This window comes from Ursus arctos, unplaced genomic scaffold (assembly GCF_023065955.2).
Source record: "Ursus arctos isolate Adak ecotype North America unplaced genomic scaffold, UrsArc2.0 scaffold_3, whole genome shotgun sequence".
Lineage (NCBI taxonomy): Eukaryota > Metazoa > Chordata > Mammalia > Carnivora > Ursidae > Ursus > Ursus arctos.
In genome coordinates, this window is record NW_026622985.1 from 83,876,413 (window position 1) to 83,901,465 (window position 25,053).

General features: G+C 40.5%; 1 protein-coding gene across 1 annotated transcript in view; it reads left to right on the plus strand.

The window, feature by feature from the left end:
- EXOC4 (exocyst complex component 4) overlaps positions 1-25,053 on the plus strand; it is a 722,726-nt gene that overhangs the window by 586,057 nt on the left and 111,616 nt on the right. Inside the window, exon 13 of the mRNA XM_026511236.4 lies at positions 5,625-5,780. Within this exon, the coding sequence (XP_026367021.1) occupies positions 5,625-5,780 (156 nt within the window). The remainder of the gene's footprint in view (positions 1-5,624; positions 5,781-25,053) is intronic.

A 25,053-nucleotide genomic window follows, 5' to 3' on the forward strand; every position in this document is an offset into this window, starting at 1 on the left:
AGGACATACCAACTCAGCTGATGGGGCAGATTTGACCCATTGGTGATAGTTTATGCAACCCAGTACATAGGATAAAGTTCTAATTTTGAAGTCTAAGTGATCAGTATAAAGGAGGGGTTTTGTTCATTTGCTTTCCAAAGGGAGAGATTATTGTAGGCTGACATAGTCAACAAATCCTTCACAGAGAAGGTGAGACTTTGAGGAAACTTTGCAAGAACGTGCCACCAAGAAACAAGTGGAGTAGAAGGGGGAAGTATGTCAGTAATCATTCCGTAATTTATTTGTTTTGTGGGTCAGGACTTTTTTTATGTTGGCGTTTTTTCAGAGGGAGACACACCTGTAATCCTGATTCTGATTTGTGCTGAATTCAGAGAGGTATGGTGAGAGCCTGGCAGAGTGATCTCTAATTTGACTAAAATATCAAATGACTTGAGAGCTCACCTAAGTCATTTAGTAAAGAGAAGAAGTAAAGGAAAACCACTAAGATGGTTTTAGTTTAATAAGTTACCTAGACTCCTATAACTGAAGAGAGCTTATTTTTAGTTCCAGTTCAGTTATTTATTTTCCAAATACCAGCTATTGTACTAGACACTGGGGACACAAAAACCAAAGAGAAATTCACTCTACCCTCAAAGAACTCCTCATCCAGTGTGAGATCCCAACTTGTAAAGAAGTGCAGCAGGACCAGTGAGAGTGGAAGTGTGTGTAAGGTGGTGAGTCTCACCTTTGAATGCACAGTGGAATCACCTGGGAGACTTGTGAAAACTCGAATGCCTGAGTTTCCCTCCCAGAGATTGATTTACTTGGTCTTGGGTGTGAACTTGGTATCTAGGTTTTTAAAAGCTCCCCATGTGATTCCAATGTGCCGTCAAGGTTGGACATCTCTGACACAAGGGTGAGGTGGCACAGAAGAAGAGGACTCAGCTGTCCTAAGGGAGGAATGGAAGTAAAGCTTAATCAGTAGAATCAAACAAGGAGGATGAGGAAAAGGCTTTCCAGACAGAGACAATATACAGAAGTAGGAAACAGTACCCTCCCCCATTGAAAAAGCTCTAGACTACTAATTATGTATAGGGTGTTTAGCCAACACAGGCAAGGGTTTGGCTGGGAATAGTGAACACAGACAGAGGAGGAAAACAATAGCAGGAGATGAAGCTGAAAACATGGATGTTCATTCTTACCTTGCTAACTCTGGACTTGGTCTTAGAATTAGGAATCAGTGGAGTTCTAAGGAGAACAACATGACTGTATTTGAACAGTTTTAGGGAAATAACTCTTCCAACTAGTGTGGTAAGTTGGACTAATGGTCTAGAAGTTCCAAGCAAGATGCCCAGTTACTGCCAAATCCAAGTGACAAATAATGAGGATCTAAGTAAAGGTTAATGGCACTGGACTAAACAGGAAAACAGCAGAGTAGTAAGATACTAAGGAGGTCGAATTGGCAGGATGTTGTGACAGTGGGTGAATAGGATGACTCTTAGTTCATGACTAAGACTCTTACTTGTGACTGAATAACAGGATGGATGGTTGGACTGTTGACCAAAACAAGGAATACTAGATATTTAGCGGGAGAGGGAAAGGTGAATAATAAGTAAGTTCCTTTGACTCATTTTCATTTGAAATGCTGGTAGGACTTTCAAATAGAACTCTTCAGGAAGCCTTTGGATGTGCAGGTCCAAGACTCAGACGAGAAGACAGCCATGAAGATATCAATTTGAGAGTTATCAGAATATAGGTCAGTTGAGTCTGGCAAGAAGATGAAATTTCCCGAGTGAGAAATGCAGAGTGGAATACCAATATTGAGAAAATGGGTAGAGGAAACGAGCCATCAGTTTGTCTGAGAAAGAGATTAGGATAGCAGGAGTAGAACCAGGAGAAGATGATGATGTGGAAACCCAAGGAGCAATATTTCAGGGAGTTATGTGTCAGGTGCTTTAGAATAATCAAAGAGTGTGAAGAATAAAATACACCCATGGGTCAGTGGAACAGTTTCACAGAAATGGTGGTTCTAGAACGCTGACTGCAGTTGATTTAAGACTGAATTTTGACTTCAGTCAAAAGTGTGGAGTTGATAGATTTAGGAAACCCTTTTCCTACTCCTAACACATACAAAGTCCAGTTAAAAATATGTAACTTTAGGGGCACCTGGGTGGCTCAGTTGGTTAAGCATCTGCCTTCAGCTCAGGTCATGATCTCGGGGTCCTGGGACAGAGCCCTGAGTCGGGCTCCCTGCTCAGTGGGGAGTCTGCCGCTCTCTCTCCCACTGCCCCTCCCCCCAACTCATGCTCTGTCGCATGCTTTCTCTCAAATAAAATCTTTATATATATACACACACACACATATATATGTAACTTTTTTAAAAAATTAAATATGTAGGGGTGCCTGGGTGGTGCAGTCGTTAAGCGTCTGCCTTCAGCTCAGGGCGTGATCCTGGAGTTCTGGGATCCAGCCCCACATCAGGCTTCTCCGCTGTGAGCCTGCTTCTTCCTCTCCCACTCCCCCTGCTTGTGTTCCCTCTCTCGCTGGCTCTCTCTATCTCTGTCAAATAAATGCATAAAATCTTTAAAAAAAATTAAATATGTAGCCAATTTCAAAAGGAAGAAAAACGATTCTCCAGAAGAGTCAAATGGAAGAAGACCTAAAAGCCATAGCAGTAAGCAAATACTGAAGTTGAGTGGCCCACAAAAGTATCAGGACTTCATATAGCAGTTGTCTTTGTCTGTTTGAGCTGGTGTAACAAAGTGGCACAGATAGGATGACTTATAAACAATAGAAATTTATTTCTCACCATTCTGGAGGGTGGACGTTCAAGATTAGGATGCCAGAAGGGTCAGGTGAGGCCCTCTTCCAAGTCGGAGACTTCTCTTGCTTTATCACATGGTGAAAGGGGCTAGGGAGCTCTGTGGGATTCCTTTATAAGGGCACTAATCCCACTCATGAAGGTTCTACCCTTATGACCTAATCACATCCTAAAGGCCCCACTTCCTAACACTGTAACATTGGTAGTAGGATTCCAACATGTGAGATTTGGACAGACACATACATTCAGATCATGGTGGAGTTCAGACCCAAGTAGGGGCTGGCATTTGAACACCTGCATGGCAGGGAGTTTTATCTGTGCAGAAGTTACACAAGGGACTTTTCCACCTTTGAGTGGAACCAGGAAAGCTCTAGACATAGGAATGAACCACCCAACTTGAAGATAGAAGAGTGGCCTCTAGAAGAAATCAGAATCCCACACAGGTGCAAGTAAGGACCTCAATTTGCACTTCCCGTGTTGGGAGAGAATGTTTTAAGCCAAAAAAAGGAAAGAAAAAAAAACTTTAAACCTTACTTGGAACTAGTGAAACCTATATGATCCAGAAGAGGGGAATGCAAACCACCTAATAGTGATATCTTTAAAACTCAGGGCAAATGTAGGATTCCCACAGAGGGCAAGTCCCACTGCGTGGAGCTTACCGACCAATAGCAGAGCACATGAGAAAAGAAGGAAAACGCAGCTAAAAGGACATTTGACATCCAGCGAACTACCAAAAAATGTAAAGCCACATGAAAGGAACTTTAAAATTGCTGCTTTTAAAATATTCAAAAAGGTAAAGAAAAGAATCCATAATTCAAGGGCAGGTCATTTTGGAGGAGGAAAGCCAGTAGATTTCTAAAAGAGCTAAAGAGAAAATCTAGAAAGGAAAAAATACAATAATTGAAGACTTTTAACTTTTCAAAAAAGCAATAGGTGGGTTAAATCCTAGAGTAGATCCTGGAGAGAGAGTCATAAATTGATAAAATGAGTGCAAGGTGAGAAAGAGAAGTCAGTGAGTGAAGCCACTGACCAGGTGACAGTGTCTGTGAAGGGTAGGGAGGAGCTTAACTGGAGAGAAATGCTGGATCAAGGAAGGGATTGATTCATTCTTTAAAAAAATAAATAAATAACGGGGTTGGGGAATATGTTGAGGGAGATACTAGATATGGAAAAGGGGATTTGGGGGGCAGTAGGGAGGATTCCTAAGAGCCTAGGTAGAGGGATTAACTGGAAGTGAATGAGGATGAGTCAGATTTGAAGATATTTCTGTGGGGGATAGAAGTGGAATGTTTGAAAGTGTGTAATTAAGAACCTTCCTTTCTGTGTCAGATAGGAAGAATATAGGGGAGAAGCAATGAGGAGATAAAGGGCGAAGGTTTAAAAAATAGCATTGAGAGGATGGGAGGGGAAGTTGAGCAGAGGCAGGTAAAAGGAAGGCCAAAGAACATCGAGGGCCCACCTGGCATATGACGTCATGAGTGTGAGATGGTACCCAGCACCCCACATATGTATGGGTAAAAGATTGTGGGACTAATCCATAAATACCGCAGAAAAGATGCAAGAAAATAAGAGAAAAAAGAGAATAGAAGGTACCAGGGAGAGTAATTTGAGAGACCCAAAGAAAGAAGGTTCTGTAGTCTCATATCTGTATTGCTGACCTTAGTTACTGTTAGAAAACTTCCGCTTATAGTGAGTTCGAAGAATGCTAGAAGTCAGCTATGGTTCTCTTAGTAATTCTAGCTTATTTTTAGAGAACCAGAACGATACTGCTCCCTACAACCTGAAATCCTATTACTTCGAGTTAGATTGTCATGAGTCAAAGTTTTTAGGCTTCAGCTTCTTTTGTTGACAAACATTAAATTGTTCCTTAAAGAGCTTTTATCATGCATACCCGCCGTACATATGTTGTATATTAAGAAATGCAAAATGTCCCCTAGTTATGATTCTGACACCAACATAAATTCCTGCCGGGGGTGGAGGGAACCTCCTGGAGTCTGGGTCACCTTGAGAGGGGGTAGCCAGCTAAGTAGCACTCCCTTCATAAATAAATGTCATTCCTGTCACGTAGAGTTGCTGATGATTTTTAGACCATTGAAATTAGTTATAGTGACAGAAACGTTGATCAGAAGGAGAAGCTTTTTAATTTAGTTGAAATTGAACATTTAAGATAAATTTACAGGTACTTTCTGGTAAGCGCAGTGTTAATAGCTAACCCATGGGCCCTATTAAAGGACTTGAAGCCTGTCACTCTAGGTCACCAGTCAAAGCCCACTGGAGCGAGCAATAATCAAAGACTTTTCGTGCCTGACATGAGGGGCAGAAGGTTTCTCTATGATGGTAGATTTACTTTGAATAGAGGGGTGTCCGTAGTTGAAAAAGTACCTTCACGTAGAACTAATTGGTGGTGTAAGCCAAGGAGTCAGAGAACAACCTTTTGTAACACTTCGTCACCTTGACGATACCATTTACGTTGTTACTTCATAACATTCTTACTTGTTCAACGTCTTTCTTGAAAGATTCCCACCCAAAACCTACTATAGGTTTTTATTTATCCTAAGGGATTAACTATGATAAGGGTGACGAATTAGTATTATTATGACCTTTCACAATTACTCAGCAGTGAAGAAACTAAGAACAAAATCTAGAAATGGTTTCCCAGTAACGTGACCTGTTAATGGATGTCACGACTCCCAACTTAGATAATGGATTATGTTAATAAGAGAGGTGGCTATGGTATTTTTTTCCCTACAGCAAAGGTAGATGAAAAATGCAACTGATACCAGGCAACGTGCTGAAGTATCTCTTTTCCACTGATTGTGTTCAGGGGCATTGTCCAGTCAGAAGAGAAACTTGTCATCAGTGCATCTTGGGCAAAAGATGATGATATCAGCAGACTCTTGAAATCTCTACCAAACTGGATTAACATGGCTCAACCCAAACAGCTGAGGCCGAAGAGAGAAGAGGAAGAAGATTTCATAAGGTAACAGATTTATTTGTATTAAACATTGGGAGTAAAAACATCTGTTTCACTAACTCTTCCTTACATGAAATTTGGGGCAATTCTAAATATCAAGCAGCAATGAACTGAACTTAGTAAAGTCTGTTTCTATAATAACACACCTCATTTCCCATGGCAATATGTCTTGTACTCAAAATTTTAGAAGGGATTGATGTGAATGAAATTTGGAGAATTGTTAAATCAAGTTAAAATATCTTTTAATTTGTAGGTCCTTTTTCCCTCTGAGGGGAAGGAAGCATGTAATTTACTCATGAATGCATTTATTTATTCATCATTATTTATTATGTGCCGTACCTTGGAAAGATGACCGTTAACGACGTAAAGTTCTTGCCCATGCAGAGTCTTTTAAAATTGTTCTTAGCATGCTCTTCAGTTCCTAGAACCGTTCGTTGAACTTTCTGGAAATATAAATGAGCTTCTCATGGTTTGTTCAAATACATTGTATTATCCCTGATTGTTTCCTACTTACTTTAAGAAGAGTAAGGTCTCAACTTTATCACTCAGCTTACCTTTGTACAACTTAAATTATTTACGTAGCCATGACACTGTGGCCTCATTCAATGAAGCTACTCACTTTCACACGGCTGGCATGCCACAGTGAAATATTGCCACTTCTATCACTGTAGAGCTGTGTAAAGTAGGGGGGAAAATGAAGTAATACTTTGTCACATTAAAATTAGGTTTATTCTTACTGTTTTTTGCCTATCCAAGTGAATGAATAAAGAGTAAAAATAAAAATCAAAGCACTTTAAAGAAGTAAAGACCAGAAAAAGAATACAGGAAGTAATGGCCACTATTTGACTTTGAACTCATCATAGAACTGTGGGCTCATCTTTTCCTCAGAATGTGGGTTTGCAGCTGCAGACAAATAGGTTTTTACTGCTCACAAAGTTACCTGTTATTCATGCATGAATGATGGTGCCCCATTTTTACCAACCTTTTATTATGAAAATTTGTTACAGTACCATTTAAAACTGTCAAAATCATGAGACTCAAAAATTCACCTGTAATTTAACTATTGTATATAGTATACTTTTTAGATTAATAGACTTTATTTGGGGGGGAGGAGTTTTAGTTTACAGAAAGCATTGAGCCAAAAGTATAGAGTTCCCATGTATACCCTTACCCACCACCTTCAGTTTCCTGTTTTTACAGCCTGCAGTACGTGTGGTACGTATGTTATGCTTGATGAGCTGATACTGATACATTGTTTTCAACTGAAGTCTATAATTTACATTAGGATTTACTCTTCCTGTTGTACATTCTATGGGTCTTGACAAATATAAAACGGATGTATCGTCTCAGTCGCATTCAGAGTCATAGTTGCACTGCCCTAAAACTGTTGGGCGTTCCTCATATTCATCCCTGCCTTCCTTTCCCCAAAGCCCTGCCAACTGCTCATTTTTTTTTACCATCTCCATAGTTTTGCCTTTTCCAGAATATCGTTAAGAGTTGGAATCATGTGTAGCCTTTTCAGATTGCTTCTTGTGCTTAACGATACACAGTTAAGATTCCTCCATGTCTTTTTGTGGCCTGATGACTCTGTGTTTTTAATCCCTGACTATTGCTCCATCGTATGGATGTCCTGTCCTTTGTTTCTCCATTCACCAGTTGAAGGACATTTTGATTGCCTCCAAGTTCTGGCAATGATAAAGGTGCTATATAAACACTTGTGTATAGGTTTTTATGTGGATGTAAGTATTTGATTCATTTGGGTAAATACTACAGAATACGACTGCTAGACCGTGTAGTGAGAGTATCTGTCATTTTGTAAGGAATTGTCACCATTTTCCAAAGTGGTTCTAGTTTGCGTTCCCGCCAGCAAGGAATAAGAGTCCCTGTTGCTCCACATCCTCTCTAGCATTTGGCGCCGAGGTTCTGGAGCTGGTACATTCTAACAGGTGTGTAGTGATACCTCGTTGTTTTCATTTGTATTTCCCTAATGGCATATGATGTTGAACAGCATCTTTTCATGTGCTTATTTGATATTTGTATATGTATTTTCATTGAGAGACTGCTCGTTTTTTAATTGGGTTGTATTTTCTTATTGTTGAGTTTTAAGAGTTCTTTGTATGTTTTGGATACTGTCCTTTATCTGATACGTGTTTTGCAAAGATTTTCTCCCAGTCTGTGCCTTATCTTTTCATTCTTTTCACAGCTTCTTTTGTAGAACAGACATTTTACATTTTAATGAAGTCCAACTTACTGTATTTTTTCTTTTATGGGTCACGCTTTTCTGCTTTCTGATTTTAATTGAATATTTTGTATGATTCCACTTTCTCCCCTCCCTTAGCATATAAATTATACTTTTCTTTTACCTTTTTTAGTGGTTTCCCTTGAGTTTCTAATACACATTTATAACTAATTCAAGTCCACTTAGCACTGGACCAATAAAACAGAGAATGCAAGTACCTTGTAACAAAGTATTCCTAACGCCCCCTTCTATTCCTTATAACATTGCTGTCATTCATGTATTTCCTTTATCCATAAGCTGTAATCAGTCACTGTGTATAATGTTGCTAATATTATTTTGAACAAATTGTTATCTGATAGATCAATTGCGAGTTAGAGAAATAAAAGATTTTATTATTCCTCCTCTAATGCTCTTCTTTGCCTAATATAGATCCAGATTTCTGAACTAAATTATTTTCTTTGGCCCTAAAGAACGTCTTTTAACATCTTCTGTAAGGCAGGTTCACTACTGACAAATTCCCCCCATTTATTTAATTGGCTTTATTAAGTGATTCAAAATTTGGGCAGCATCCTATCTAGCAAGTAGTGGGGAGCTCCCAAATTTCCTCAATTTTTGTTTGCCAGAAAAAGTCTTTATTTCTCCTTCACTTTTGAAAAATAATTTTGTAGGATACAAAATTCTAGTTTGGTGATTGTCTTCTTTTAATACTTTAAATATTTCACTCCATTATTCTTGCTTCCTTGGTTTTTGAAGAGAAGTCTAATGTAACTTTTACCTTTGTTCTTCATAGGTAAGGTCATTTTTTTGCCTCAGGCTTCTTTCAAGATTTTATTCTTTCTTTTTGATTTTGTGCCATTTGAATATTATATGCCTGGGTATAAGGGTGTGTGTGTTATCTGTGTGTTTCATGCTTGGTATTCTCTGAGCTTCCTAGGTCTGTGATTTGATGTCTGTCATTGGTTTTGGGAAATTCACAGTCATTATTTCTTCAAATATTTCTTCTGTTCCTTTTTCTCTTTCTTCCCCTTCTGGTATTCCCATTGTCCATATATTACACCTTTTTAAATTGTTCCTACAGTTCTTGGATATTCTGTTCTGCTTTTCTCTTTAAGTGTATCCATTTAATCATATCTATAACCTGAATAGTTTTATTAGAAGCAAGTCTAATAAAGAAGATAAATTATTTTTTCCCAACTTTTCAGGTTACTTTAAATGAATGTAAATCTTCCTGTTTCCTTGGCTTATTATTATGTAACTCTTTAATTGTCTTCTGTGCTTGCAAAGAGATTTTCAATTAGTTTTATTAGTATATCCAGTAGCTTAAAGGGATGGGCTTCTAGCCCTATTCCAGAAAAGAGAATGCCAATCCGAAGAGCTGCATGTCTGTGTGTCACCTCATGCTTCGGATACAGAAAAGCTAGATTAGGGCCCTGGCTTTCTTATTCCTGCTCTGCTCACGAGTCGTATCATCTTCCATCTTAAATTTGAAGGCAAAACAACTTACACATACATTTTTAAAAATTTTTAGTGAGTTACAATAGACATGAAGTTGCGTGTAACCTTAGGTATATAACTCAGTGAAATGTTACATATGATTATACCCAAGGAATCACCTCCCAGATCAAAATATAGAACTTTCCTAGCACCCGGATGGCCTGCCCTCAAGGTAACCACTATTCTGACTTTGATCACCGTCGATCAGATTTGAATGCCCCCAAAATTTATGTAAGTTTAATCATAGTATGGGGTGTATTTTGCTGAACATTATGCCCTAGAGATTCGTCCATGCTTTTGCATGTAGACATAGTTTGAAGGCAAATTATATTTACTTTAACAATAGAAAAATAATTTTTCAATCTGTTTCATTTTGTTTGTGATTCTTTCCTCTTAATCTTTCATGTTCTCTCTACTGATTAGACGTTGAAAGCGAAGGTAAGTAGGAGAGAACACCTTTTATTGATATTCCAATGTGGCAGAGTTGACAGAGCCTTGGTCTAGCACATTAGAGTACTATAGAGCATGGCAGGAGCCAAAAAGACTGAAAAGTCACACTCCCCTCCTATAATTAGTTTTTAAAGCTCAGAGGGCTATTTGGCGCACGGATGAATATAGAATCCAGTGCCCTTTGCATTGAATAAAGGTTATGTTCCCTTCATTACTAAATGAGGCCCTTTCCTATTCTAGTTTCTTAACTAAAAAATAAAGTGTGTTATTTCCAGGCTTAACTTTGAATAGAGGGGGAAAAAATAGGTCAAGCCAAGGCTTTAATAGAAAAAGGAAAAATAGCAAATATCCTTTTGTTCCCCCAAGAAGCTGAAAGCAGGCTTTCTAGCCCATTGTCTTTGCACCAGTCATATATATGTATATATTTATCCTTTTGAGATCATGAATATCCACTGATAAAAGCAGTCCCGCTTTCTGGAGATGTAATTAACAGAAGAGGTAAGGTGTTAGGACAAGTAACAGGGGTGAGGAGGGATTGTCTAAGAGTTGGGGAGGCCATCTGTATTGGGCTGTCCCCAAAAATCTGTGGCCCCCATTTCACTCAGTGACCCAGGATTTCAAAAATAAGAATCATTTCTCTAGAGCCACGTTTGAAAATCCTTAAGTAGACAGATATGATTGGTGAGACCAGGACCAGACTTTTCAGGTGATAGATGTCAAAGAATATATAAACCTACAAATTGGTCTTGAATTATAGCAGGCAGAAAGATGAGCAATAAAAAATCGTTCAATCTGTTTCAGCAATTACAACAATCAGAGTTGATGGTGCCTGGCACTATACAGCCACATTATGAGTTTCCAGGTATGTTACTCCCATTCAGGTGAGAAAACAGAGGGGTGGAGAAATTAAGTAACTTCCCCAGATTCACAGACCTACTGAGTGAAAGCTAAAATTGGAGCCCAGGTGGTCTACCTCTAAGAACTACCCACCATGATCCAGCAGCCTAAAAATAGATCAGAAATTTACAGTTCTGGACTTTGGAGTTATTCCTTCATTTCATTGAAATCATTATAATCTTGACTGGTTTTCTAATCATTTTATGCTAATGTCAGACATTTGTCATATAGGTGTCTAGATTTAGTTTGCAATTATTAGTATTCACTGTATTACATTGTTATGAAATCTCTGAGTTTCATGTTTGCCTAATCAAAGAAAAGAAAAAAGAAAAAGAATCATTGTTGGAAAAAGAAAGATGACACAAAGGGGGTGAAAATAAAAAGATGATATAAAAGAAATTATGTAGGTTTCGGATAGAGTGTAATGCAGTCCTGAATAGGGAAGAGAGAGTAGGGATATTTTAGCTATTTTTAGAGGTTTTTTTAGAAGATGACTTTTCATTTTATCTGGAGAATCAAGTGAGTGCTGTGTTTATTAAGGCTGCTTGTTGTTGTCTTATGACATTAGGAACTCAGTGTGATTAAATAACGGCAAAATATTATTTTCAAAGAGCAAGGCCATTCCTGAGATTTTATTTGGTATGAGTTCTGTATTAAATGGTTAATGACAAAAAGAGAGTGAAAGCAGAAAGTTTTGCACATTCACCTTCCTTCTGTGAAATCCTAATAGTACATCATAGATCCTCAGTAAATGTTGGATGAATGAAACTGAATTTAAAAATAGGAAGAATCACCCACTCTTCAAATGAAAAGAATAAAATGTAAAGAATGGTGAGCCAGTGTCTTAATTGGAAGTAAATGCCTTCAGTGGCCTCTCTAAAAGTTACACATGTAGGAACATGTTCCTTTTGGAAGCTCCCAGGCCCAGCTTCTAGTCCTTGGCATGGCCATTAATTAGTCTGCTTTATTTCGGTTTTGCCTTTGGTGGGTCTTTACACATGTTTGGTTTCTTCAACCAGCTCAGATTAGACAAGGCAGAAATCTAGTGGGCTTAGAAATATGTTTAGATGAAACATGGTATGAATAAAGTAGAGCATAAATAATTTTCTTAAAAATTCCATTTTGAAATTTAAAAAGTTCTCCAAACAGTATAAGCAACAGCTGTTAAAAGGGTCCCAATAATGGGGCACCTGGGCGGCTCAGTCGGTTAAGCGTATGACTCTTGATCTTAGCTCAGGTCTTGATCTCAGGGTTGAGTCCAAGGCCCACATTGGGCTCCGCACTGGGTGTGGAGCCTACTTTAAAAAAGGGGGGGGGGTGTTGTCTGTGTGGCTCAGTCGGTTAAGTGTCTGCCTTTGGCTCAGGGTCCATCCTCCTGCTCAGCGGGGTGTCTGCTTCTCCCTCTGCCCCTCCCCCTGCTCCTGCTCTCTTGCGCACTCTCTCAAATAAATAAATAAAATCTTTATTTTAAAAAAAGGTTACCAATAACTACAGCTATTGAAGAATCTTTAGATGAATTTGAAGAAAAAAGTAAAAGATCCAGTGCCGGAAAAATAGGCTAGCTTGCGTGAACAAAATGTTCATTAGAATGGAGACATATATTCCACTATCTCTGCAGGCTTAATATGACTTTAAAAATATAATTATAAAAGGAAAGATGAATCAGAAAATATGAATATATTAAGTAAGTACAAGGGTAGAAAATGCTTTGCTAAAATGCTTTTTCCCCCTCGATTAAACAAGATGAAGGTCCTAGATGGATGTAGGGCACTGCCAGGCAAGACTAGATGAGAAGCAGACTTAAATCTCAAAATTAAACAAAAAAGACAGGTAATTAACCGGAGACTCCGCTACAAAACATATCAATTACTGTTCAAGATGATTGCATTAGGCACTTTGTTATTACATTAAAATGATATCACTCTTTTTAGGATAAGATTGGCAGTAAATGAGAAAACCTTACAATCTCTCCTATATATTGCATAAATGCTAATCTATTTAGACAGTTATTGGAGGATTATAATTATTCAATAGTATTATTAAAAAGTCACCGGTAAGAGTGTTTTCTACATTGTGGTTTTTGTATCATTTCAGATCATGGAATTATTTAGCTTTTTAAACTTAGATTTTACGTCATTTAACACCATTCTTCTTTCTCTCATTTGGAATCTTAATCAAAGAAAAGATAATGATCTCCCTAATTTAGTCCCACTCAGCCCTTCAGAAGGAGGCTGAGAATGATGTTCTGTGCCATTGTGGAGGGAGGGGTACCTGTTACCTAGCCTGGGCTGGAGCAGGAAGAGGTGTTCGTAAGACAACAGCCAGCAATGAGACAGTCAAAACCACCGCCGGGAAGCCCTGTGCCTCCTGTTGTGTTGTCCGAGCTCTTGTCTCTCTTGATGGCTGCTGTCTACTGCAGGCTGATGTCCCTGCCAGAGGTGAAGACCCTTCTCACCCACGTCTTTTTTTCCCTATTGAACTTTTTCCCGTTCCCCATCTACCATGCTCTTTCTTCCCTCTATGAGTTTGCCATGCCCATTCCTTTACCTGGAATGCCCTCTGCTCATCCCACCCCTGCCTCCTGTCTCCCCACCTCTCACCCCGGGCCTGTTCCACTTGGAAGGTACCAGCACTTCCTCCCCAAAACTCTGCCCCCCTCCCTGCGTCGCTCCTGCCTTAGGAGCTCAGAGTCTAGGAGGGTAACTAAATAAGCAATTTATAGTGTGGGGAGTCTGTTAGAGGTAAAGACATGTATAAAAATCTGAAAGACCAATAGATAAACTACAAATAATAATATAACTACATGAGGAAGGGGAATTGGATATAACTGGGAGGAGGGAAGAAGGGCATTCAGAATCAAAATATCTAAAATTAATACATCAACAAGTAGCAGTTGCCATGTGGATGTAGCCACTGGAAGAATTAGGAACAGAAATAGATTGTTTTTGGAAGCTGTGGGTGTTTTTTTCAGGGGCTCAAGGCTAAGGGTGAGTAGAGGTCGTACAAGAGTTACTGCTCAGCATTATAAGTTATTTAACCATGAGTAATTATTACATAGGTTTTAATTTTTTGTCCCCCCCCCAAAAAAAATTCCACATATCCTGAAACCCTGTTACTGTTCACTGCCAGTTCATTAATTCTCTGCAAATACATAGTCATTCTAACATTTTTTTATCCCCTGCAAAAAAGTCTTAATCTTAAGCCATCTTCACTTTTCTGCCAATTTTATGCAAAGCATCTACTCTTCTCTGTATTATCTCGCTTAGTCCCAGAGGCTCCCATCTCTTTCTTTGTCTTCTTCCTATAACCCCTGCACCTCACCCGTTCATCAGTTCCTTCCCCTTCTCTGTCGAGAAAGCTACCTTGAGGACAGGCCACTTAGTTGCTTAGTTTGGGAGTCATTGCCTTTGCTTGAGATCAGTTGTTTAGTGTCTCTGCTCTGAGTAGATTTAGATTATTCAAAAGGAGATTGTATTATAATTTGAGAAATAATCAGAATGATCAGTGAGCTGGAATACTCCAGTGAGAGGCTCAGTGATATACGAATTTTGACTTTTAAATCTGCAGTCATTCTTGGTAGTTGAAAAACCAAAGTATGTGTTCAACTTATAATTATTGGCTATTTTAATCCTACATTTGATAATCTGTTTTGAAGCTTAATAAATGTTTTTTATGGAAAACTATGGCTATTTGTATAAATGCGTTAACTTACGATCGCTCACAGTGAAAAATTGTATACCTCAGAAGTCCTAGCACCTATAGAACGAACTTGTACCTTATTGTTTATATCCAGTGTTGCTTGACAACATCCTACAAAGAAAACTTAGTAGCCAGGCTTATTTGAGTAGCTTGGCTAAAGAAAGCATGTCCCACGCTATCAGAGCACTTCGATGCAATTTTATTCCAAGTGGATTCTGTATCAAAACTCTGAGCAGGTGCCCTCAGCTTAAAATAATGTACTATTCACAATTAGCTGTTTGCAATTAGCTCTTTGCTTGTTGTAACCTAGTATCAATTTTTTTTTTAAGATTTGTTAATTTGAGAGAGAGAGAGAGAGAGTGAGCGAGCATGGGTGCGTGCGAGAGCAGGGAACGAGCAGAGGGGGAGAGGGAAAGAGAAAGAGAATCTCAAGCAGACTCCCTGCTGAGTGAGGAGCCCAACACGGGTCTAGATCTCATGACCCTGAGATCATGACCTGAGTGAGCCAAAACCAAGAGTCAGAGGCTTAACCCACTGAGCCACCCAGGTGCCCTAACCTAGTATCAGTTTCCATGGAATTCTCTCCTTACCCACTGATACATCAGTGTACTCATCTACTTGGTTCCGAAAGGGAGTACAAAATGTGGAGAAAACCCTGAGACTGAGCTTTGGGCTTCTGCCTCACCCTGCCCCTAATTTTCCGTGTCTTTAGCCAGCTCCCCTCACTTCTTTGCACCTCTGTCCCTCCTCTGTAAATGACAATCTTTAATTCTAGAACTTACACACTGCGATGTGTGTGTGTGTGTGTGTGTGTGTGTGTGTGTGTGTATGTGTGTGTTTAATGTTTAATGTCCAGTAGAGTTGTATTTTTATGTTGGGTGTTTACATTTTAGAGTAGATGGAGCCCTTTTGTAATCATACACCTAGTACATTCTGTCTGTTTTGTAGAATTTTAGTATAATTTTACTATGTTTTAGCTACTACTCAGGGTTCTGGTTTTAGTATGTTTACGTTTATGGCATATTTTTTGCAAACATTCATCATTCATTTGATGTCTCCGAATCACAACCTTCAATTATTAAGCGGATATTACAAGAAGATTTGGTCAGTTCTTCAGTGACCATTGTTTTCCAGAAAAACGTTGTCGTAAAAGCACAGGGTACCTGAAGGGCTTTTAAATCAAGTCCCAATCAAGTTAGGATTCGACACTTGATATCAAAGGCATAGGGTTAATGACCAGAGTACTTACCTAGTATCATTGCTCTAGAATTTGGGTATTGAATGCCAGACCTAGCATGAGTCACACAGTGGTTGCTCAGTGAATATTTGTGGCATGAATGTATGTCTGTACTCATGTATTACTTGATAAACAGTAATAGAAAGGGTAGCATAGAAGGAGTCTTAGAGCATGGGTATGTATTAGTCAGCTCAGGCTGCTATAACGAAACACCATAGACTGGGTGGCTTAAACAACAGAAATTTCTTTCTCACAGCCCTAGAAGCTGTGAAGTCCAAGATCGAGGTGTCGGCCAATTCGGTTCCTGATAAGAGCTCTCCTCCTGGCTTGCATAAGCTCTATATCCTCACATGTCAGAAAGAGAAAGAGAGCTCTCTTTCATGTCCCTTTGTGTAAGGGTCTTTTTTTTTTAAAGATTTTGTTAATTCATTTGAGAGAGCAAAAGCGATCACAGAGGCAGAGGGAGAAGCAGATTTGCTGCTTAGTGGAGAGTCCAACATGGGACTCGATCCCATGACCTTGAGATCATGACCTGAACTGAAGGCAGCCACTTAACCGATTGAGCCACCCAGGCACCCCTTTGTATAAGGGTATTAACCCATCATGAGACTTGCACTTTCATAACTTAATTACCTCCCAAAGATCCCACCTCTTAATACCATCACTTTGGGGTTTAGGACCTCACCACATGAATTTCAGGAGTGGGGAATACATTTCATTCCATAGCAGGGTGAAGATACTTGGCTGTTTGCCTACCGTCTGAGTTGTAATTTGACATTAGTGATTAGAAATGAGCCAGAAATAAAAAAGCTAACTGTTTAACGTATAGAATATATCGTTAGTAATACAGGCAAAAGAAGAAACGTCATGTTGCCGGTGAAGAAAATGATGAAACTATAATTGTAGAAAAAATTTAAAGAATTGTTTGTCACATGACCTATGCAGTTCTGAGTCAAATAGAAACAGAGTCTTGTTGTGTTGTGTTGTGTTTTAACATAATGAATCTCCCATTGTGTGTTTGGACTTAACACCCAGTCACTTATATTGACCTGTGATTAGAATCTTGGCCTCTAATTGGAGACTCGCTATTTGAACCCTGGTGTTTTGCTACCAGGCCATTCAGGATGAAAAAAGTGATTCTTTCATGTCTCTCTTTTGTTTTTTTGTTTGTTTGTTTGTTTGGTTTTTGTTTTTGTTTTTTTTTTTTAGATTTTATTTATTTATTCGACAGAGATAGAGACAGCCAGCGAGAGAGGGAACACAAGCAGGGGGAGTGGGAGAGGAAGAAGCAGGCTCACAGCAGAGGAGCCCGATGTGGGGCTCGATCCCATAACGCCGGGATCACTCCCTGAGCCGAAGGCAGACGCTTAACCGCTGTGCCACCCAGGCGCCCCCGTGTCTCTCTTTTGGACAGGGAACCCGGGTAGAGGTAAAATAGCCGTTAGCAGAATGCTGTCTTTGCCCTGCCATCACCCGGGTGGCTCTAGGCCCTTTTCTTCGAGAAGAAGGTTATTTGAGCATAATAGTTTTTCTGTGCTCACCCATAAGAATACAACACATAAACTATTCCAGAATTCTTATACAAGGACAGAAAGATGGACTGACAGAAGAAATTATGCATTCATGCCTGCGTGGATTAAACATGTCAAAACATAACTGACTGTCATTCTAAATTTTCTCTCTCCGGATCTGAAACGAGAGTGGCAAAGACAGTTTGTGAGAGTTCTGATTGCTTTCGCAATATTGTTCAAGTTTTTAATTTGGCGCATTAAAGTGTCATCGTACATGTTATGTTATACCTTGTACTCAGCCTTCATTCTCAGAAACTCAGTGTGCTGGGAAGAAACTTAAAAAGTGATTCTTGGGCTACTGCTATCCCAGGAACTGTTTTGGGCAGTGATTTTGAAAAGCACAACAATTCTCTATTCCTCGCTTCTTTTTTTTTTAACTTAAACTTTTTTTTAATGATAAATTCACAGAAAAATTGAAATAACAGTCCAATGAATGCATGTATACCTCGGTTTAGATTTACTGACTACTAATATCTTGCCATACCCACTCTGTTCTCACCAAATAAATGCACATACTTGTCTCTTGCCAAACCATCAAAAGTAGGCTACCGACATGGTGACCTTTCATTCTTAAACACATGAGTGTGCATCTCCCGACAACAAGGGCATTCTCTCCTACACACGCACATCATTACCAGATATATTCATTTGTTGTTGTTGTTGCTACCATAACAGATTATCAGAAACTTAGTGGCTTAAAACAACACAGATTCGTTCTCCTACAGTTCTATAGGTTAGAAGTCTAACACGGGCCTCAAGGAGCTACAGTCAAGGTGTCGGCAGGGCTGCTCTCCTTTCTGGAGGTTCTAAGAAAGAATCCATTTCCTCGCCGTTTCCAGCTTTTAGAGGCTGCCCTCATTTCTTCGTCTCCTTCCTCCACCTTCAAAGACAACTACATAGCATCTCTCTGACCTTCTTCCATCATCACATCTCTCTCCCTGACCAGAGGCAAGGAGGGTTCTTCACTTTTAAGGACTCCTGGGATTAGACTTGGTTTTTAAAAATAGAAGGGTGCCTGTTATTATTAAGGACTGTACTCTGAGATTTGACAGATGTATGTATGTCTCCCTTCCTTTAGCACTACGTGAGAGTGGAATGCTCAAGACAGTCTAATTCTTTGAGGCAGCAAGACTGAGGCCTGTGGAATCCCTGGGCAACCCTAAAGCTGCTGTAACTTGTGAGGGACAGTGGTGGCAGTGGCCCTGATTGGTATACTAAGGACAGAAGCTGGCTCTGTTCCCACCTTTGCTACAGTGTGCGAATGGGCACGTCGTCCTCTGTGTGCTTTAGTTTCTCTATAAAACGCTTGGTCAACGTTCACCATCTTTGGGAGACCCTCAAGGAACCCATTCACAGAGCGAGGCAGGCTTTAACACCATGTTTTTCAAACTCTGGGTTACGGCATATCAGCAGACTAGGAAATCATTCTTGTGGCTTTTGCCCCTCTAGATCCCCACAGGATCTAGGACAGAGACTGGGTAATGGCATGGATCCCTAGTATTTATCTGGTAAAGAATGGACGACTCAATAATAAAAAGACAAATGAACAAAGGGTCAGAAATGACATTTCTCTGAAGAAGACATAAAACAGTCAATAAACACATGTGAAAAGATGCTAAATATTGTTAGCCATCAAGGAAATGCAAATCAAAACCACAATGAGATAAATACTTCTTCGGGGTGCCTGGATGGCACAGTTGATTAAGCGTCCAACTCTTCATTTCGGCTCAGGTCTTGATCTCATGGGTTGTGAGATTGAGCTTCCATGTCAGGTTCTGCACTGGGCATGGAGTCTGCTTAAGATTTTCTCTCTCCTTCTCCCTCTGCCCCTCCCCCCACTGCTTGTGCACACATGCTCTCTCTCTTAAAAATATATGTATACACTTCTTCATGTCCACTAAGGTGACTGAAATTTTTAAAAAGAGATAATAGCAAGAGTTGGCAAGGTTGTAGAGAAATTGGAATCCACATATGCTAGTAGAAAATGGAAAATGGAAATTTTCCATTTTGGAAAACAATGTGGCAGTTCCTTGAAAGGTTAAAGATAGTTAACCTGCGACCCACTAGTTGCACTCATAGGTATATATACCTGAGAGAAATGAAAACACATACCAACGCAAAGATTTATACATGAAAGTTCATAGCAGCAAAACTCATAATAGCCTAGAAATGGAAACCAATCCTAATGTCCCTCAACTGATGAATGGTTAAATAAAATGTGGTATATCCATACATTGGGATATTATTTGGTAATAAAAGAAGTGAAGTACTACTATAGGCTTGAACGGATGAACCTTGAAAGCATGTTAAATAAAAGAAACCAGTCACAAAAGATGACATATTGTGTGATTCCGTTTATATGAGTATAATTGTAGATGAATGTCCAAAATAGGGAGATCTGTAGAGCAGAAAGTAGATTAGCATTTACTTAGGGCTGGAGGGTAGGGTTCAGGAATAAGTGTGAAGTCTAATGGGTACAGGGTTTCTTTTTGAGGTAATGAAAATGTTCTAGGGGCGCCTGGGTGGCTCAGTCGTTAAGCGTCTGCCTTCAGCTCAGGGCGGGATCCTGGAGTCCTGGGATCGAGCCCCACATCAGGCTCCTCTGCTGGGAGCCTGCTTCTTCCTCTCCCACTCCCCCTGCTTGTGTTCCCTCTCTCGCTGGCTGTCTCTCTCTGTCAAATAAATAAATAAAATATTTAAAAAAAGAAAAAGAAAATGTTCTAAATTGTGGTTTGGTCACATAACTGTGATTGTACTGAAAACTATTGAACTGTACATATTAAATGGGCAAATTTTATGACATAGGAAATATATCACAATAAAGCCATTATTTTTAAAAATGCCCATGCCTGAGTCCCACCCACAACCGGTTACATCAATTTTTACAGATGGAGTTTGGCATGGGGAATTTTGTTTACGCTTTTCTAGTTCAGCTTTTAATGTATTGCCAGAGTGAGAACCACTGGTTTACACTAACCATCAAGATCCCTCTCAGGACCAGAATAGCATAAATCCATGAGGCGAGTGTTTTGTCCCTGTCATGGTGAGTCGGCTGATTTAAAGAAACAAGAGAAAGAGCTGATGGTCAAACCCCTACCCCCATGATGGTCATGATTAATTTTTCTGGCTGTCATCTGTGAGTAGAAACCCAGAAACTACAATTTCCCTGCACCCAGGAAAAAAGAACAATAAATTAATATTGTTCTAAGCCCCAAGCAGGACCAGGTAGGAGAAATTGCTGATATTTTATATATTCACCGTGATCGCAGAGAACACCCTGGGACCCCTCCCAGACTCATTCCCAGTCTGCACAGAATTGTGGGCTCAGCCTCATCTAGCCAGGCCAGAGCACTGCAAGTTTTTACATGGCGGAGGAACAGCAGGCAAAGAAAGCAAATGAAAAAAAACCTTGATTTTGATTATTGACAGAGACAAATTTCTAAAGAGGAGCAATTACTTATTAAATGTGAAAAATAGCTGTTCACATGGGAGTGTGTGATGAAATGCACATGCATGAAAACGAGTGAAGGATAGACTTAGTCATGAGTTTTAGCAGTTTCTAGGAGGAAAGAAATAATATTGTAATCAAGATAACTGGCCTATTTTATTCTTATTTATGAGGGTTTAGCCAAGATCATTTTAGAAAAACAGTTTTTGAAAACCTGATTAAAGAACCCATCAGAATGGTACTACCCCCATTATTTTTGACACAGACAAATTAAGTTTTGAAAGGGTTGAAGATTGAGCAGTTGTAAAAAGCAGAAGTGATAAATGGATGTGTCATTGTCACATCTCAATAGAATCAGTCGGTATTATTAGGAATCTAGGTAGGTGACCTGACCTTTTTATAACCTTCATCAGTTTAGGCTCTGACAGATAATGGCTAAGTGATGTCTACAGGTCACCTTAACATGTCTCAGTTTCTCTGCCTTTACAACAGGACTAATTAATTCCCATGCCAAATAATTGACTCAATCCCCAGTAACACTGAATATGGCCAGACATTGTTATTAGATCTAACATATAAATTAAGGTCTAACATGGAAAATAGAAACGACATCAACTGTTTACCTCCGAGAGAATTTAATGCAGGGAATTGGTTATACATTTTAATGAGAATCTATCGAACAGGAACATTAAGATAACCCATAGATTAGCAACAGCAAGAAGCCACTACCAGCCACTAGCTGGAATGCCAAAGGAGAGAGGAATTCATTAGACCACAGCTTGGTAGGAGCTGGAACCAAGGAGATGCACCTGTTGCTGGAGACATCACCCAAAAGGCAGAGAGGGTGGGGGATAAATGCCCTGCCGTCTCCTTTCCCTTTGCCCTCAGTGCCCCCCCCCCACCTAGGCCCTCCCAGTGTCAGTGCCCAGCTGGGAACCTGGAAAACAGCCTGCAAGGGTCAGCCCCTGCCTCCCCCCGGCCCCCTAGTACAGATCAGAGCAAGGGCAAGGTGAGGAGTGGCTCTTAGGGCAGACAGGCCTAGGACTTTTAGAGTTTTATGCCTTTTGTTACTCTGTATCCATTCTCACCCTTATGCCCATATTTTAGAACTTGATACTTCGGCTTAATACCAGGTGCTATTCACCATCCCTCTCTCCCCAACAAGGGAGAGTCTGGCTCATCACTTATTGTATTCATCTCAAGTCTAGGATTTCCAGTGTCTTCCGTGGTCATGTCTCAGATGTGACTCCTCATAGCTGGTGACCTCTGAATGAAATTGGAAAGTTCAGGGCACCTGAGTGGCTCAGTCAGTTAAGCGTCCGATTCTTGATTTCAGCTCAGGTCGTGATATCAAGGTGGTGAAATCAAGCCCTGCGTCAGGCTCTGCACTGGATGTGGAGCCTGCTTACGATCCTCTCTCTCCCTCTCTTAAAAAAAAAAAAAAAAAAAGAAGAAGAAGAAAAGAAAAATTGCAAAGTTGATCATTACCAGCTCCTCATATAAAATAGTGGAATAGATACATTAGGATGGCTATTATTTAAAAAATTTAATTAAAATTTTTAAAACCAGAAAATAGTAAATTTTGGCAAGGATGTGGAATAATTGGAACCCCTGTGCATTGCTGGTAGGAATGTAAAATGGTGCAGCCACTGTGGAAAACAGTTTGGTAGTTCCTTAGAAAGTAAAACAGAGTTACCATATGCCCCAGCAATTCCACTTCTCTGTACCCAAAAGAATCGGAAGCAGAGACGCAGGTGCTCGTACACCAGCATGATGGAAGCAGTATGGACAGCAGCCGAAAGCTAAAATCAACCTAAATGCCCACCAGCCAATTAACAGATGTACATAAACAATATGTGGCATGTACGTAACAGTAAAATATTATTCAGCCTTAAGAAAGGAATGAGACTCTGATACTACGCCATGGGTGAACCTTGAAAACGTGTAATAAGCCAGACACAGAAGGACACATATTGTATGATTCCATGTCTATGAAATATTCAGAACAGACAAATTCCTAAGCACAAACTCGACTAATGGTTATCAGGGACTGGGGGGGCAAGAGGGAATGGAAAGCTGCTGTTTCATGGGCACAGAGTCTGTTTGGGATGATGGAAAAATTCTGGAAAGGGATAGTGATGATGATCGCACATTGTGAACGTACGTAATGCCGTTGGAACCGTATACTTAAAAATAGTGAAAATGGTCAGTTTCATGTTATGTAGATTTTACTACAAATAAGAAGTAGTAGGGAAAGTGCAAAAAGAAACCGTTGACTGGTACCTGCATAGATACGCCCGATCGCTCACAGGCAGCGGGCGGTATTGCCTCCTTCCTTCTTCTGCCCGCCCATCCCACCGGGCGCTCTTGCCCTCCGCCAGCACCTCAGCTCGTCAGAGTCGCCACCTGTACGTGTTGAACCTTGTTCCTAGAAGAGCTGAGTTCTTAGCATTCCTGCCTTTATCAGGTTGCCCTGGGTTTTCCCTTAATTTCACTATGGATGTGGAAACACGAGGATGGGTCCCAGTGAACCTGATGCAGTCTGCCTGCCCTTACAGGGTACAAGCAACCACTTCCCCCTTGGCATCACAGTTGGCCCTCTCGGCCTGTTGGTTCAGTGGTGAGAATCCCAAAAGGCCAGTTGACAGTCTCTGCTACCAGTTTGGGTTTGTTTGGGTTTTTTTTTAAGATTTTTTATTTATTTATTTGACAAAGAGAGAGCACAAGCAGGGGGAACGGGAGAGGGAGAAGCAGGCTCCCCGCTGAACAGAGAGCTCGATGCGGGGCTCCATCCCAGGACCCTGGGATCATGACCTGAGCCAAAGGCAGACGTCCAACCGACTGAGCCACCGGGCGCCCCTCTGCCACCAGTTTTAATGCAGTCATTAAAGTTGTAGCTTCCGGGGGAGACATTCCTTCCTGAATACCTGAAACCCCACCTAGCCCAAAGCTGGGGGAGGGGGCAAGAGTAGAACCTCTGTAGGTGTTTGTAATCATGAGACAAGGGACCATTCCTGCTTTTATTCCTTAGTTCCCAGGCCTGTATTTTCTTGTTATGGGAGGGGGGGAAGCACTGAGTCAGGCCCTCCAGCACTCCAGCCTCGTAAGTGTTGTCTTCTAGCTGGGCCCTTAGCTGAATCCTGCATAGGCCATGGCACCCCTCTCAGGCCAGCTCCTCCCTGGGGATGGGGTATGCAACGAGAAGGGCATTCCAGGAACATCAGCCCTGCCTTACACTTCTTTGGCTGTAAAAGAAGCTTCCTGGCCAGAAACATTGTTGAGTGGGCTATCGTGATTGTAAGACCTTGAGGAAATCCGACAGTGGTGCTAGTAGACATTTCAGGCAAGGCAAGCAGTTCCGTACTTTAAAAGGCTGGGACGGCGTGGGTACAACACTGCCCTTTCCAAGAGGCAAGAAGTGTGTGGGAGTCCGGTTCCTCTTGGAGCCAGTCCTCGCTCTTCCCTGCTCTGTCCCAAATCGGAGAGGAGTGCGCTTCTGTAGGTTTCCGAGGCTCCTGGGCGATAGGAAGCCACAGGGAAGACTGGGGGAGATTTACGGGGAGAGTAAGCAGTGAGTTGGCGTGTATGCGTCATGTGACCAAACAGAGCCCAGATCTGCAGATCAATCATTTTGAAACTCTTTGTGATGTTTCTTTTGTAAGTGCATTTAGTCTGCTGAAGATGCAGGTTTTGGGGGCTTTTTGGGGTTTTTTCTTTTTCTTTTTTTTTGTTCTTTCTAAGATTTCAGCTGATAACAGAACTATTTAAAGACTAAACGGAGACAATTTTCAGCATCTTTGGCAAAATTCCTTTAAATGAGTTCTCATCGGATAGATCTCCTTCAAGATTATAATTGTGTGGTAAAATTAAATTAAACGGGTTTTACACTCTTGGCAAAAATGTCTTAAATGAATTCTTGTCAGATCAAGCTCTTTAAAGATTATAATTGTGTGCTAAAATTAAGCCTCACAGGTTTGACACTTCCGTAGTTTCATAGGCGTCTCCGTGAGCCTGTCGGCCTACCGCTGATGAAGGCGGCTCCTCACGCGGGCCTCGGTAGCGAGAACACACAGGCTTTGAGTTCTGATTCCTGTCCCCGGCTCTGTCCGATGATCTGTGGGCCATGAACGAGTGCCTCTTACTTCCAAATTTCTGTTACTCCACCTTCTCAGGGTAATGATGGTTCTGCTGCCCACTTCAGCCAAATACATGTGATGTCTTCCTTCATTAATGGGCTCGCAGAA